This window comes from Haematobia irritans, chromosome 1, assembly GCF_050003625.1.
Source record: "Haematobia irritans isolate KBUSLIRL chromosome 1, ASM5000362v1, whole genome shotgun sequence".
Taxonomy (NCBI): Eukaryota; Metazoa; Arthropoda; class Insecta; order Diptera; family Muscidae; genus Haematobia; species Haematobia irritans.
The window spans coordinates 248862871-248877287 of record NC_134397.1 but is presented as its reverse complement, the minus strand read 5'-3'; the positions used below and the strand labels follow the sequence as shown (position 1 = coordinate 248877287).

Genomic DNA, 14417 nt, shown 5'->3' with positions numbered 1-14417 from the left:
AAACAAAATTCACAATAAAGGACGTATTCAGAGGGGCCTCCACCCTAAAATTGTTTCGCACACATGGAAAAGTGTATTGGAGCCCAGAGTAACATTCGAAATCTTCGAATTCTGTGTACGTTGCTGTATCCAATGTAATATTGCTGGTAATTAGCTGGTTTTAGAACAAACATTTTTCTTCTACTGATTTTTTATCGAATACCTATTTTTGGCAATATTGCAGCTTAACATTCGTAAAAACAAAATCGTGGAAGACTAATAACAGACAACCTACCCATGTACATAGAAAACAAAAGAATATTTTCACTTACCCCATTTTAAATCTTGATCATATTGTTAATTTGAATCTTGATATCAATTTTAACTTTTCTTGTTTGATTCAGTAATAAATTGATTTCTTCTTTGATATAGTAATGACTAAAAGAATTATTCTGCTGAATTTTCATTGATCTTGAAGTAAATTTTGCTGTTGACTCCCACCAATTTTGAAAAATGCTTAATTATTTATTTGCTTGATTTCATATTCAATTGTACGTGGAACTGGTCTACGAAGAAGAAAAATTTCTTGTAAAACTTAAATATACTATAACATTGTATGACCACCAGGGACGAAATTATTTACATTTCTTAAAATTATTTGCTTTGCTAGATTAAATCTTTTTCGATATGGCTATGGCTGTTTTACAACCCAACTTAATGACTTCGGTCATGGCCTTATAGAAAGGAGCCTGTTCTGCACCACAATCAATACCAGTATCATGATGTTCTTGTTCTTCGTCACGAAATTTGGTTATGGTTTTCAGCAGTTCCTAAATATAAAGAAAATAGAATCCATTATTGTTATGACAAAGAAGTTAAGGATATTCGTTACCTTATCTGGTTGTGGTGAATCCATTATTTGTCTCAATTGTTCATTATAGTGTTCCACGATAACTGTTTCTACAGCCACCGTACAAGCCATAGCTGCCTTTTCACCCATTAAAGCGGTACCTGTATGGAAAATTAAATTTAGTGTAAAATAACAAAATTTTCTATAGAAATAAAATTTTGACAAAATTCTCTACAGAAATACAATTGTCTATAGAAATAATATTTTGACAAAATTTTTTTATAGAAATATAATTTTGACAAAATTTTCTAGAAATAAGTTGTTGACAAAATTATCTATAGAAATAAAATTTTGTCAAAATTATCTATAGAAATAAGATTTTGACAAAATTATCTATAGAAATAAAATTTTGACAAAATTATATACAGAAATACAATTTTGCTAAAATTTTCTATAGAAATAAAATGTTGACAAAATTTTCTATTGAAATAAAATGTTTGCAAAATTTTCTATAGAAATAAAATCTTAACAAAATTTTTTATAGAAATAAAATTTTGACATAATTTTCAAAAGAAATAAAATTTTGATTAAATTTTCTATAGAAATACAATTTTGACAAAATTATCTATAAAATAAAATTTTGCTAAAATTTTCTATAGAAATAAAAATTTGATAAATTTTTCTATAGAAATAAAATTTTGCCAAAATTTTCTATAGAAATAAAATTTTGACAAAAGTTTCTATAAAAATAAAATTTTGAAAAAAAATTTCTATAGAAATAAAATTTTGACAAAATTTTCTATAGAAATAAAATTTTGCAAAAATATTCTATAGAAATAAAATTTTGCTACAATTGACTATAGAAATAAAATTTTGCTAAAATTTTCTATAGAAATAAAATTTTGACAAAATTTTCTTTAGAAATAAAATTTTGACAAAATTTTCGTATGGAAATAAAACTTTGACAACATTTTCTATAGAAATACAATTTTGACATAATTTTCTATAGAAATAAAATCTTGACAAAATTTTCTATAGAAATAAAATTCTGCTAAATTTTTCTATAGAAATAAAATTTTGACAAAATTTTCTTTAGAAATAACATTTTGACAAAATTTTCTATAGAAATAAAATTTCGACAAAATTTTCTATAGGAATAACATTTTGACAAAATTTTCTATAGGAATATGATTTCGACAAAATGTTCGTATGGAAATAAAATTTTGACATAATTTTCTATAGAAATAAAATCTTGACAAAATTTTCTATAGAAATACAATTTTGACAAAATTTTCTATAGAAATAAAATTTTGCAAAAATATTCTATAGAAATAAAATTTTGCTACAATTTTCTATAGAAATAAAATTTTGCTAAAATTTTCTATAGAAATAAAATTGTGACAAAACTTTCTTTAGAAATACAGCTTTGACAAAATTTTCTATAGAAATAAGATTTTTACAAAATTTTCTATATAAATAAAATTTTGACAAAATTTTCTATAGAAATAAAATTTTGACAAAATTTTCTATAGAAATAAAATTTTGAGAAAATTTTCTATAGAAATTAAACTTTGACAAAATTTTCTTTAGAAATAAAATTTTGACAAAATTTTCTATAGAAATAAAATTTTGACAAAATTTTCTATAGAAATACAATTTTGACAGAATTTTCTATAGAAATAAAATTTGGACAAAATTTTCTATAGAAATAAAATTTGGACAAAATTTTCTATAGAAATACAATTTTGACAAAATTTTCTATAGAAATAAAATTTTGACAAAATTTTCTATAGGAATAAACTTTTGTCAAAATTTTCTATAGAAATAAAATTTTGAGAAAATTTTCTATAGAAATAAAATTTTCTATAGAAATAAAATTTGGACAAAATTTTCTATACAAATAAAATTTGGACAAAATTTTCTATAGAAATAAAATTTTGACAAAATTTTCTATAGAAATAAAATTTTGACAAAATTTTCTATAGAAATAAAATTTTGACAGAATTTTCTATAGAAATAAAATTTTGACAAAATTTTCTATAGAAATAAAATTTTGACAAAAATTTTCTATAGAAATAAAATTTGACAAAATTTTCTATAAAATAAAATTTTGACAAAATTTTCAAAAGAAATAAAATTTTGACATAATTTTCTATAGAAATAAAATCTTGGCAAAATTTTCTATAGAAATAAAATATTGACAAAATTTTCTATAGAAATAAAAATTGGACAAAATTTTCTATAGAAATAAAAATTGGACAAAATTTTCTATAGAAATAAAATTTATTCTGATTATTAATTTTGTTCGGCTTGAGGTCATAGAAACAATCGATTATTGATTTGTTTTAATATTTATTTCCAATATTTCGGTTAGTGCCACTAACCATCTACTGGGATTTTGTATGTGAGTTCGTGTGATGCTGTTCGTTCTGCAAGCCACCGCAAAATATATATATAGAAATAAGTTGTTGACAAAATTTTTATAGAAATAAAATTTTGACAAAATTTTCTATCGAAATAAAATTTTGACAAAATTTTCTATAGAAATAAAATTTGGACAAAGTTATCTATAGAAATAAAATTTTGCGAAAATTTTCTATAGAAATTAGATTTTGACACAATTTTCAAACGAAATAAAATTTTGTCAAAATTTTCAAAAGAAAAAAATTTTGAAAAAAAATCTATAGAAATATAATTTTGACAAAATGTTTTATAGAAATAAAATTTTCACAAAATTTTCTATACAAATAAAATTTTGACAAAATTTTCAATAGAAATAAAATTTTGACAAAATTTTCTATAGGAAAAATTTTCCTATGAAAATAAAATTTTGACATAATTTTCTATAGACAAAAAATCTTGACAAATTTTTCTATAGAAATAAAATTTTGACAAAATTTTTTATAGAAATAAAATTTTGACAACATTTTCTATAGAAATAAAATTTTGACAAAATTTTCTAGAAATAAGTTGTTGACAAAATTTTCTATAGAAATAATATTTTGGCAAAATTTTCTGTAGAAATAAAATTTTGACAAAATTTTCAAAAGAAATAAAATTTTGACAAAATTTTCAAAAGAAATAAAATGTTGACAAAGTTTTCTCAAGAAAAAAAATGTTGCCAAAATTTTCTATAGAAAATAAATGTTTGACAAAATTTTCGAAAAAAAATAAATGTTTGACAAAATTTCTATGGAAACAAAATTTTGACAAAATTTTCTATAGACATAAAATTTGGAGATAAGTTTCTATAGAAATAAAATTTTGACAAAATTGTCTATAGAAATAAAATTTTATTATTAGAATAAAATTTTATTTTTGGCTTTAGGGGCAACCGTGTTTACCAACCTGCTCCTAAAACAAATCCGGCAACATTCCATATGGGTGTCATTATTGTTGGTCGAACACGATGTTGATTTATTAGTGATTCAAATTGACGACGATGTTCCTTTTCTTGTTCCCACATATGGCCAATAGTTTTACCCATGGGTCCATTGCCTAAGATGGCCATTTGACCGGCATAAATACGATCAGCACCCAATTCACCGGCATGATCAACACGGATTATTTCATCGGTTAGAGCCGAGGGACGTTTTGATGGTGCTGTAGAATAGCATCGAAGGGCACATGAAAGGCCACGGGAATTTAGAGTTTTTACATTGGACAACATCATCTGAAATTATAAGGGATAAAGGGAAATATTATTAGCAAAGTTTTAGAAATTAAATATTTAAAATTTTTTTATTTAGAAATTAAATTATATTCTTTGTTCTATTCTATTTTATATTTTCAGGTATATGTTCGGAAAAATGTTTAAATGGTGGTAAATGTGTTCAGAAAGATAAATGTGAATGCCGGCGAGGTTATTATGGATTACGTTGTGAATTTTGTAAGTTATTATAATGCCATAACTGAATTTATACACAAAAAAAAAAATTTTTTTGATTATTATTTTTGGTCCGTTTATTTTTTTCAAAATTTTCCCATCTAATTAAGCTATCAGATCTAAGGTTGTTTTCTGAAGAAGACAACAAAAATTGTCGAAACGTTGGGAACAATGCAATAAAAAAAGTCTTTTTATTTGCGGAAAACAACCTTAGGTCTGATAGCCTAATTAGATGGGAAAATTTTGAAAATATTTTTTTGTTTTCTATCACTAAATTAATTGATCCAATTAACTTTTAATTGGAATGCCTTCAGTTACAGAAATGATGGTATCAATCACCAAAGTTAGTTATTCCAATTAAAAAATTTATTAATTAAGCAAAATTCAATCAAAGATTTGGTTGAACCACTTAAATGTTTAATTTAATATATATTTTTTAAATAAATTAAAATTTTAATTGGAAAAATTTAAGTGATATTTATTTTTGTATACAATCTACATTTTTTGCTACGTAGTGTGACTTCAATATGTTCAATAAAAAGTTAAAAATAGAAAAGTTAAATTGTTTGTCATTTTTTTTTTTCCTCTAAATGAAAATATACTAAAAAGTTTTAGAAAATTAATACAAAAATAAAATCCCGGATTTTCGAATAATTTCTATTTTTTAGCAAAATGTGAAATATCCTGCATGCATGGTGGTCGTTGTATTGGTACAAATTTATGCCGCTGTGCCGAGGGTCTTAGCGGCAACCATTGTGAAATTGGTCGTCGTCAGAGACCAACATGCAAGGGCAAATGCAAACATGGAGACTGTATGCCCAATAAAACATGTAAATGTAAAGAAGGATTCTATGGAAGATATTGTAATCAACGTAAGTGGTCATTAACTTAAAAAAAATATTTTTTATTAAAAATTAAATTTTCTGTTTTTTTTTACAGGTGTTAAGAAACATTAAAGCCATTCGAAGATCAAAGATATTCGGTGTATAATTAAGATCAAAAACCATTTTTTTTTCATTTAACAGCATAGGTATTTAAGTTTATATTTCTTTCTGTAATCATCCACCACAAGATAAGGGTGTTTGGCCATACCATGTGCGGCAAATACTATTATCAATTTGCTGCTATTTTTTTTTCGATAAAAATTTCTTTAACGAACAACAACAAAAACTTGTGATAAATTATATTTTTATTTAAATATACATCTTAAAAAAAATTTTGTTGGAATTTTGTTTCTTTGCGGACATGCAATTATTTCAGCATTTTCGGTTAATCGATTAACGTTAATAATAATTTATTAAAAAAAAAAAAAAAACAAGTATATATGGCCGTAAGTTCGGCCAGGCCGAATCTTATGTACCCTCCACCATGGATTGCGTAGAAACTTCTACGAAAGACTGTCATCCACAATCGATTTACTTGGGTTGTTGCATCTTAAATCGTTTTCTAAATTGTGAGTTAGTCCATACGTGGCATATATTAGACAAAAAGGTATGTGTAGGTAAGTCTACAAATAATTTCGAATCGATATGGACTTTTGCACGGTACGTAGATAGCCAGAATTGAAATATGGGGGTCGCTTATATGGGGGCTATATACAATTATGAACTTGATATGGACAAATTTTTGTGTGATTGGTGATCGATTTATCTGAGGGCTATATATAACTATAGACCGATATGGACCTAGTTCGGCATGGTTGTTAACGGCCATATACTAGCACAATGTACCAAATTTCAACTGACTCGGATGAAATTTGCTCCTCCAAGAGGCTCCAAAACCAAATCTCGGGATCGGTTTATATGGGGGCTATATATGATTATGGACTGATATGGACCACTTTTGGCAAATTTCAACCAGATCGGATGAATTTTGCTTCTCCGAAAGGCACCGGAGGTCAAATCTGGGGATCGGTTTATATGGGGGCTATATATAATTATGGACCGATTTCGACCAATTTTTGCATGGGTGTTTGATGCCATATATTAACACCACGTACCAAATATCAACTGAATTTTGGTCTTCCAAGAGGCTCCGGAGGTCAAATCTGGTGATCGGTTTATATGGGGGCTATATATAATTATGGACCGATATGGACAAATTTTTGCATGGCCATTAGAGACCATATACTAACACCATCTACCAAATTTCAGCCGGATCGTATGAAATTTGCTTCTCTTAGAGGCTCCGCAAGCCAAATCGGGGGATCGGTTTATATGGGGGCTATATATAAGTATTGACCGATGTGTACCAATTTTTGCACAGTTGTTAGAGACCATATACTAACACCATGTACCAAATTTCAGTAGGATCGGATGAAATTTTCTTCTCTTAGAGGCTCCGCAAACCATATCTGGGGATCGGTTTATATGGGGGCTATATATAATTATGGATTGCGTAGAAACTATATATAATTATGGACCGATGTGGACCACTTTTTGCATGGTTGTTAAAGACCATATACTAACACCATGTACCAAATTTCAGCCGGATTGGATAAAATTTGTTTCTCTTAGAGGCTCCGAAAGCCAAATTTGGGGGTCCGTTTATATGGGGTTATACGTAATAGTGGACCGATATAGACCAATTTTTGCATGGTTGTTAAAGACCATATACTAACACCACGTACCAAATTTCAGCCGGATCGGAAGAAATTTGCTTCTCTTAGAGCAATCGCAAGCCAAATTTGGCGGTCCGTTTATATGGGGGCTATACATAAAAGTGGACCGATATGGTCCATTTGCAATACCATCCGACCTACATCAATAACAACTACTTGTGCCAAGTTTCAAGTCGATAGCTTGTTTCGTTCGGAAGTTAGCGTGAAATATTGTCGTGAGGCCAAAGATTTCATGTCCTTAAAATACGAACGCGAATTTTGGTTATAATAGCGTTTGTGAATTTCACTTGTATAAACTGTTTCCTTGTCCAAAAGCCGATATAGTCGTTTTGTCCTTATAACAGGTTGGCTGATAAGTCCCCGGTCTGACACATAGATGGCGTCGCTAGTATTAAATGCATATTATTTTTATATAGTACCAACCTTCAAATGATTCGTGTCAAACTTTGACGTATGTAAGTCAATTAGTTTGTGAGATAGAGCGTCTTTTGTGAAGCAACTTTTGTTATTGTGAAAAAAATGAAAAAAAGGAATTTCGTGTTTTGATAAAATCCTGTTTTCTGAAGGGCAAAAATACGGTGGAAGCAAAAACTTGGCTTCATAATGAGTTTCCGGACTCTGCCCCAGGGAAATTAACAATAATTGATTGGTAAGCAAAATTCAAGCGTGGTGAAATGATCACGGAGGACGGTGAACGCAGTGGACGCCCGAAAGAGGTGGTTACCGACGAAACCATCAAAAAAATCCACAAAATGATTTTGAATGACCGTAAAATGAAGGTGATCGAGATAGCAGAGGCCGTATAGATATCAAAGGAACGTGTTGGTCATATCATTCATCAATATTTGGATATGCTGAAGCTCTGTGCAAAATGGATGCCGCACGAGCTCACATTTGACCAAAAACAACAACGTATTGATGATTCTGAGCGGTGTTTGCAGCTGTTAACTCGTAATACACCCGAATTTTTCCATCGATATGAAACATGGTTCCATCACTACACTCCTGAGTCCAATCGACAGTCGGCTCAGTGGACAGCGACCAGTGAACCGTCTCCGAAGCGTGGAAAGACTCAAAAGTCCGCTGGCAAAGTAATGGCCTCTGTTTTTTGGGATGCGCATGGAATAATTTTTATCGATTATCTTGAGAAGGGAAAAACCATCAATAGTGACTATTATATGGCGTTATTGGAGCGTTTGAAGGTTGAAATCGCGGCAAAACGGCCCCATATGAAGAAGAAAAAAGTTTTGTTCCACCAAGACAACGCACCGTGCCACAAGTCATTGAAAACGATGGCAAAAATTCATGAATTGAGCTTCGAATTGCTTCCCCACCAGATCTGGCCCCCAGCGACTTTTTCTTGTTCTCAGACCTCAAAAGGATGCTCGCAGGGAAAAAATTTGGCTGCAATGAAGAGGTGATCGCCGAAACTGAGGCCTATTTTGAGGCAAAACCGATGGAGTACTACCAAAATGGTATCAAAAAATTGGAAGGTCGTTATGATCGTTGTATCGCTCTGGAAGGGAACTATGTTGAATAATAAAAACGAATTTTGACAAAAAAAATGTGTTTTTCTTTGTTAGACCGGGGACTTATCAGCCAACCTGTTACCTTGGAGCCCGTTGCAATTAAATTGCAAAAACGATGCACTATCCGGAACTGGAACACGCCGCCGTGGGATTGTTGACGTTGGGATCATAACATATGCCGAATAGTATAGGGAAGAAACCCGAGGATATCAGCAATTATTTAAATATTTGTTATGCCTATATTTCCACTTATTTAATTGCAAGTATCTACACTCATGGTTTACTCACAGTCGATAACATGACAATGCCTCGGCAAATTGCTCCAAGATCTTTGTAGTTGCACCTGATAACTTTGGAAATAATGCCTACGTTGGTTATGCACATGGACATGAACATTATTCCTAATATACCCGGACAAAGAAACCTTTTCGACTATCCAAAACTGGAACATACCGCCTTAACCTAACCTAGGTGGCAGCCCGATGTATCAGGCTCACTTAGACTATTCAGTCCATTGTGATACCACATTGGTGAACTTCTCTCTTATCACTGTGTGCTGCCCGATTCCATGTTAAGCTCAATGACAAGGGACCTCCTTTTTATAGCCGAGTCCGAACGGCGGTAAATACCAACCAAAAGTTTGACAGTCCAAATGCTACTCGCAGATCCTTGTGTTTGGAATTCATTCCTAAGGATTTTCCATAGCCCATAATAAAAGCTGCTGTCCATTTTACACTTGTACGAATAAGAAAATTACCATTAGGAAGTAAAATGAGTCCTTAAAATTATTAATTTATTTATAACAAAATCACACCTTCATGCCGGCATTTGCTACTTACGTAAAAATTCGTCACAACTATACAAACATTTTTTTAATATAACAGAATAAAAATTAATGATGCGTAACAATATTATAGCATTTACTTACATTTTGAATGTGTTGTTTAATTTCTTACAAAAACTAAAATATTGTGAAATTTGCCGTCAACTACGAAAAAAAAATAAACTCTTCTTCTTCTTCGTTTTTACATTAAAGTCAGCTGTTCCAGCAACCAGCATTGATAACAGAGTGTTGCCACATTGGATATACACTCAGAAACGTAACGGCTGTTATGAAGTAAATATCAGTTGTGTTCGTCTATCAAGACACAAAAAAACATCACCGAAATATTTCAAATTAAACAAGTAAGGAAAGTCTAAAGTCGGGCGGGGCCGACTATATTATACCCTGCACCACTTAGTAGATCTAAATTTTCGATACCATATCACATTCGTCAAACGTGTTGGGGGCTATATATAAAGGTTTGTACCAAATACATACATTTAAATACCACTCGATCTGGACAGAATTTGATAGACTTCTACAAAATCTATAGACTCAAAATTTGTATCGGCTAATGCACTAGGGTGGAACACAATGTTAGTACAAAAAATATGGGAAACATTTAAATCTGAAGCAATTTTAAGGAAACTTCGCAAAAGGATATTTATGATTTATCGCTCGATATATATGTATTAGAAGTTTAGGAAAATTAGAGTAATTTTTACAACTTTTCGACTAAGCAGTGGCGATTTAACAAGCAAAATGTTGGTATTTTGACCATTTTTGTCGAAATAAGAAAAACATATATATGGGAGCTATATCTAAATCTGAACCGATTTCAACCAAATTTGGCACGCATAGCTATAATGCTGATTCTACTCCCAGTGCAAAATTTCAACTACATCGGAGTTAAAAATTAGCCTCTGTGGTCATATGAGTGGAAATCGGGCGAAAGCTATATATGTGAGATATATCTAAATCTGAACCGATTTCAACCAAATTTGGCACGCATTGCTACAGTGCTAATTCTACTCCCTGTGCAAAATTTCAACTAAATCGGAGTTAAAAATTGGCCTCTGTGGTCATATGAGTGTAAATCGGGCGAAAGCTATATATGGGAGCTATATTTAAATCTGAACCGATTTCAACCAAATTTGACACGCATAGCTACAATGCTAATTCTACTCCCTGTGCAAAATTTCAACTAAATCGGAGCAAAAAATTGGCCTCTGTGGGCGAAAGCTATATATGGGAGCTATATCTAAATCTGAACCGATTTAGCTGATATTCTGCAAGTTTTTCGAGACTCATAAAATATTCGGATGTACGGAATTTGAGGAAGATCGGTTGATATGCACGCCAATTATGACCAAGATCGGTGAAAAATATATATGGCAGCTATATCTAAATCTGAACCGATTTTTTCCAAAATCAATAGGGATCGTCTTTGAGCCGAAAAAGGACCATATACCAAATTTTAGGACAATCGGACTAAAACTGCGAGCTGTACTTTGCACACAAAAATACATCAACAGACAGACAGACGGACAGACAGACAGACAGACAGACAGACGGACTTCGCTAAATCGACTCAGAATTTAATTCTAAGACGATCGGTATACTAAACGATGGGTCTCAGACTTTTCCTTCTTGGCGTTAGGTTAGGTTAGGCACAAACTTATTATACCCTGTACCACAGTAGTGGTGAAGGGTATAAAAATTGGTTAAAGTTCAAAAAGTAGCCAATTAAAAAATTAAATAATACAATAAAATTTTGAATCAAAATTAAAAATTTATTTAGTTAAGAAAATTATTGGATGTTTTATGTATTTAATTGAAATATATAATCAAATAGTTTCAATTAAAAATAATAAAAAATTCGAAAAGAATTAGTTTCTATAAATATTCTAGGATTCTGTAAATTGTTAGACAAATCCAAAGAAAATGAAAATATATCAAATTAAAAATACAAAAGACACCTCCCTGTCAGCATTTCAAAGTTTCATTCATCCTCATCGCTACCACAGACTCGTAATTGACACTACAACAATCGCCAGGGAAAAGTATCAAAACCCTGCCAACAATTTTTGAATTTTGGGGCGCTTCTGAGAATCCCCACTACGTCGAAAACAGTCGTATACGATATCCAAAACTCCTCGGAAAAGCGCCGTCACTTTTGAGAAGTTGTACCACGCCAAGTTACTACAAAACAAGTATATACGGCCGTAAGTTCGGCCAGGCCGAATCTTATGTACCCTCCACCATGGATTGCGTAGGAACTTCTACTAAAGGCTGTCATCCACAATCGAATTACTTGGGTTGCGATAACACTTGCCGATGGCAAGGTATCGTAAAACTTTTTAACACTATCTTCTAAATTGTAAGTTAGCCCATACGGGGTATATATTAAACAAAAAAAGGCCGATTAAATACGTATATAATCTAGTTTGACAAAATTTTCTATAGAAATAAAATTTTGACAAAATTTTCTATAGAAATGAAACCTTGACAAAATTTTCTATAGAAATAAAATTTTGACAAAATTTTCTATAGAAATAAAAATTTGACAAAATTTTCTATAGAAATAAAAACTTGACAAAATTTTCTATAGAAATAAAATGTTGACAAAATTTTCTATGGAAGTAAAATGTTGACAAAATTTTCTATAGCAATACAATTTTGACAAAAATTTCTATAGAAATAAAATGTTGACAAAATTTTGTATAGAAATGAAATTTTGACAAAATTTTGTATAGAAATAAAATGTTGACAAAATTTTCTACAGAAATAAATTTTTTACAAAATTTTCTATAGAAATAAAATTTTGACAAACATTTCTATAGAAATAAACTTTTGACAAAACTTTCTATAGAAATGAAATTTTAACAAAACTTTCTATAATAATAAAATTTGACAAAATTTTCTATGGAAATAAAGTTTTGGTAGATTACAAAATTTTCTATAGAAATAAAATTTTGACAAAATTTTCTATGGAAATAAAATTTTGACAAACATTTGTATAGAAATAAACTTTTGACAAAACTTTCTATAGAAATGAAATTTTGACAAAACTTTTTATAGTAATAAAATTTGACAAAATTTTCTATGGAAATAAAGTTTTTGTAGATTATTTTTGGCGATATGGACCAATTTTTGTGTAATAAGTCATCGGCTATATATAACTAAAGACCGATATGGACCAATTTTTACATGGCTGTTAGAGGGCATATATTGACAAAATGTACCAAATTTCAACCGTATCGGATGACTTTTGCTCCTCCAAGAGGTTCCGGACGTCAAATCTGGGGACGGTTTATATGGGAACTATATATAATTATGGACCGATATGGACCAATTTTTGCATGGTTGTTAGAGACCATATACTAACACCATGTACCAAATTTCAACTGGATCGGATGAATTTTGCTCTTCCAAGAGGCTCCGGAGGTCAAATCTGGGGATCGGTTTATATGGGGGCTATATATAATTATGGACCGATATGGACCAATTTTTGCATGGTTATTAGAGGCCGTAAACTAACATCAGGTACCAAATTTCAACCGGATCGGATGAATTTCGCCCCTCCAAGAGGCTCCGGAGGTCAAATCTGGGGATCGGTTTATATGGGGGCTATATATAATTATGGACCGATATGGACCAATTTTTGCATGGATGTTAAAAACCGTATACTAAGACCACGTACTAAATTTCAACCGGATCGGATGAATTTTGCTCCTCCAAGAGGCTCCGGTGGTCAAATCTGGGGATCGGTTTATATGGGAGCTATATATAATTATGGACCGATATGGACCAATTTTTGCATGGTTGTTAGAGGCCGTATACTAACATCAGGTACCAAATTTCAACCGGATCGGATGAATTTTGCCCCTCCAAAAGTCTCCGGAGGTCAAATCTGGGGATCGGTTTATATGGGGGCTATATATAATTATGGACCGATATGGACCAATTTTTGCATGGTTGTTAGAGACCATATACTAACATCAGGTACCAAATTTCAATCCGATCGGATGAATTTTGCCCCTCCAAGAGGCTCCGGAGGTCAAATCTAGGGATCGGTTTATATGGGGGCTATATATAATTATGAACCGATATGGACCAATTTTTGCATGGTTGTTAGAGACCGTATACTAAGACCACGTACCAAATTTCAACCGGATCGGGTGAATTTTGCTGCTCCGGGAGGCTCCCCAAGCCAAATTTGGGGATCGGTTTATATGGGGGCTATACGTAAACGTGGTCCGATATGGCCCATTTTCAATACCATCCGACCTACATCAATAACAACTACTTGTGCCAAGTTTCAAGTCGATAGCTTGTTTCGTTCGGAAGTTAGCGTGATTTCCACAGACGGACGGACAGACGGACGGACGGACGGACATGCTTAGATCGACTCAGAATTTCACCACGACCCAGAATATATATACTTTATGGGGTCTTAGAGCAATATTTCGATGTGTTACAAACGGAATGACAAAGTTAATATACCCCCATCCTATGGTGGAGGGTATAAAAAGTATCGCATGAGTGCAATTATTAGGTGCCTTTCTGAATACATTCAGAAGGCCGCCAATAAAAGCCCCTTCAAACAATCAGAGAAAGTGGATATTAAGATACACGATTGTTTAGATGTTTATTAATTTTATTAAACATTTATAAATTCTCATAAATATAACATTTGTACGACTATCACATCACATTTAACATATTTT

At 31.2% G+C, this 14417-nt stretch overlaps 2 protein-coding genes across 5 annotated transcripts in view; one reads left to right on the top strand and one right to left on the bottom strand.

Moving 5' to 3' along the window:
* The window catches only part of shf (WNT inhibitory factor 1), a 46753-nt gene extending 40867 nt beyond the window's left edge, over window positions 1-5886 (top strand). For all 4 annotated transcript variants that reach the window (XM_075288598.1, XM_075288592.1, XM_075288594.1 and 1 more), the window contains 3 exons: window positions 4623-4718; window positions 5384-5587; window positions 5655-5886. In XM_075288598.1, the coding sequence (XP_075144713.1) occupies window positions 4623-4718; window positions 5384-5587; window positions 5655-5671 (317 nt within the window). In that variant the 3' untranslated portion in view covers window positions 5672-5886. The remainder of the gene's footprint in view (window positions 1-4622; window positions 4719-5383; window positions 5588-5654) is intronic.
* Window positions 484-9932, bottom strand: Coq7 (ubiquinone biosynthesis protein COQ7, mitochondrial). Its single transcript, XM_075288601.1, has 4 exons — window positions 9793-9932; window positions 4178-4502; window positions 872-990; window positions 484-809 (listed from the first exon to the last, which is right to left on the bottom strand). The coding sequence occupies exons 2-4, from the start codon at window positions 4500-4502 to the stop codon at window positions 651-653; spliced, it is 603 nt and encodes a 200-aa protein (XP_075144716.1). The 5' UTR covers window positions 9793-9932; the 3' UTR covers window positions 484-650.
* Window positions 9933-14417: the final 4485 nt, after the last annotated feature.

Bases quoted from the DNA above. Each gene is read 5' to 3' on its own strand.
- Coq7 (XM_075288601.1), bottom strand. From the start codon at position 4,502: ATGATGTTGTCCAATGTAAAAACTCTAAATTCCCGTGGCCTTTCATGT. The intron at 991-4,177 runs GTTGGTAAACAC...TTTTCCATACAG, and splicing joins CGGATTTGTTTTAGGAGCAG to GTACCGCTTTAATGGGTGAA. The intron at 810-871 runs GTAACGAATATC...CTTTATATTTAG, and splicing joins ATTCACCACAACCAGATAAG to GAACTGCTGAAAACCATAAC.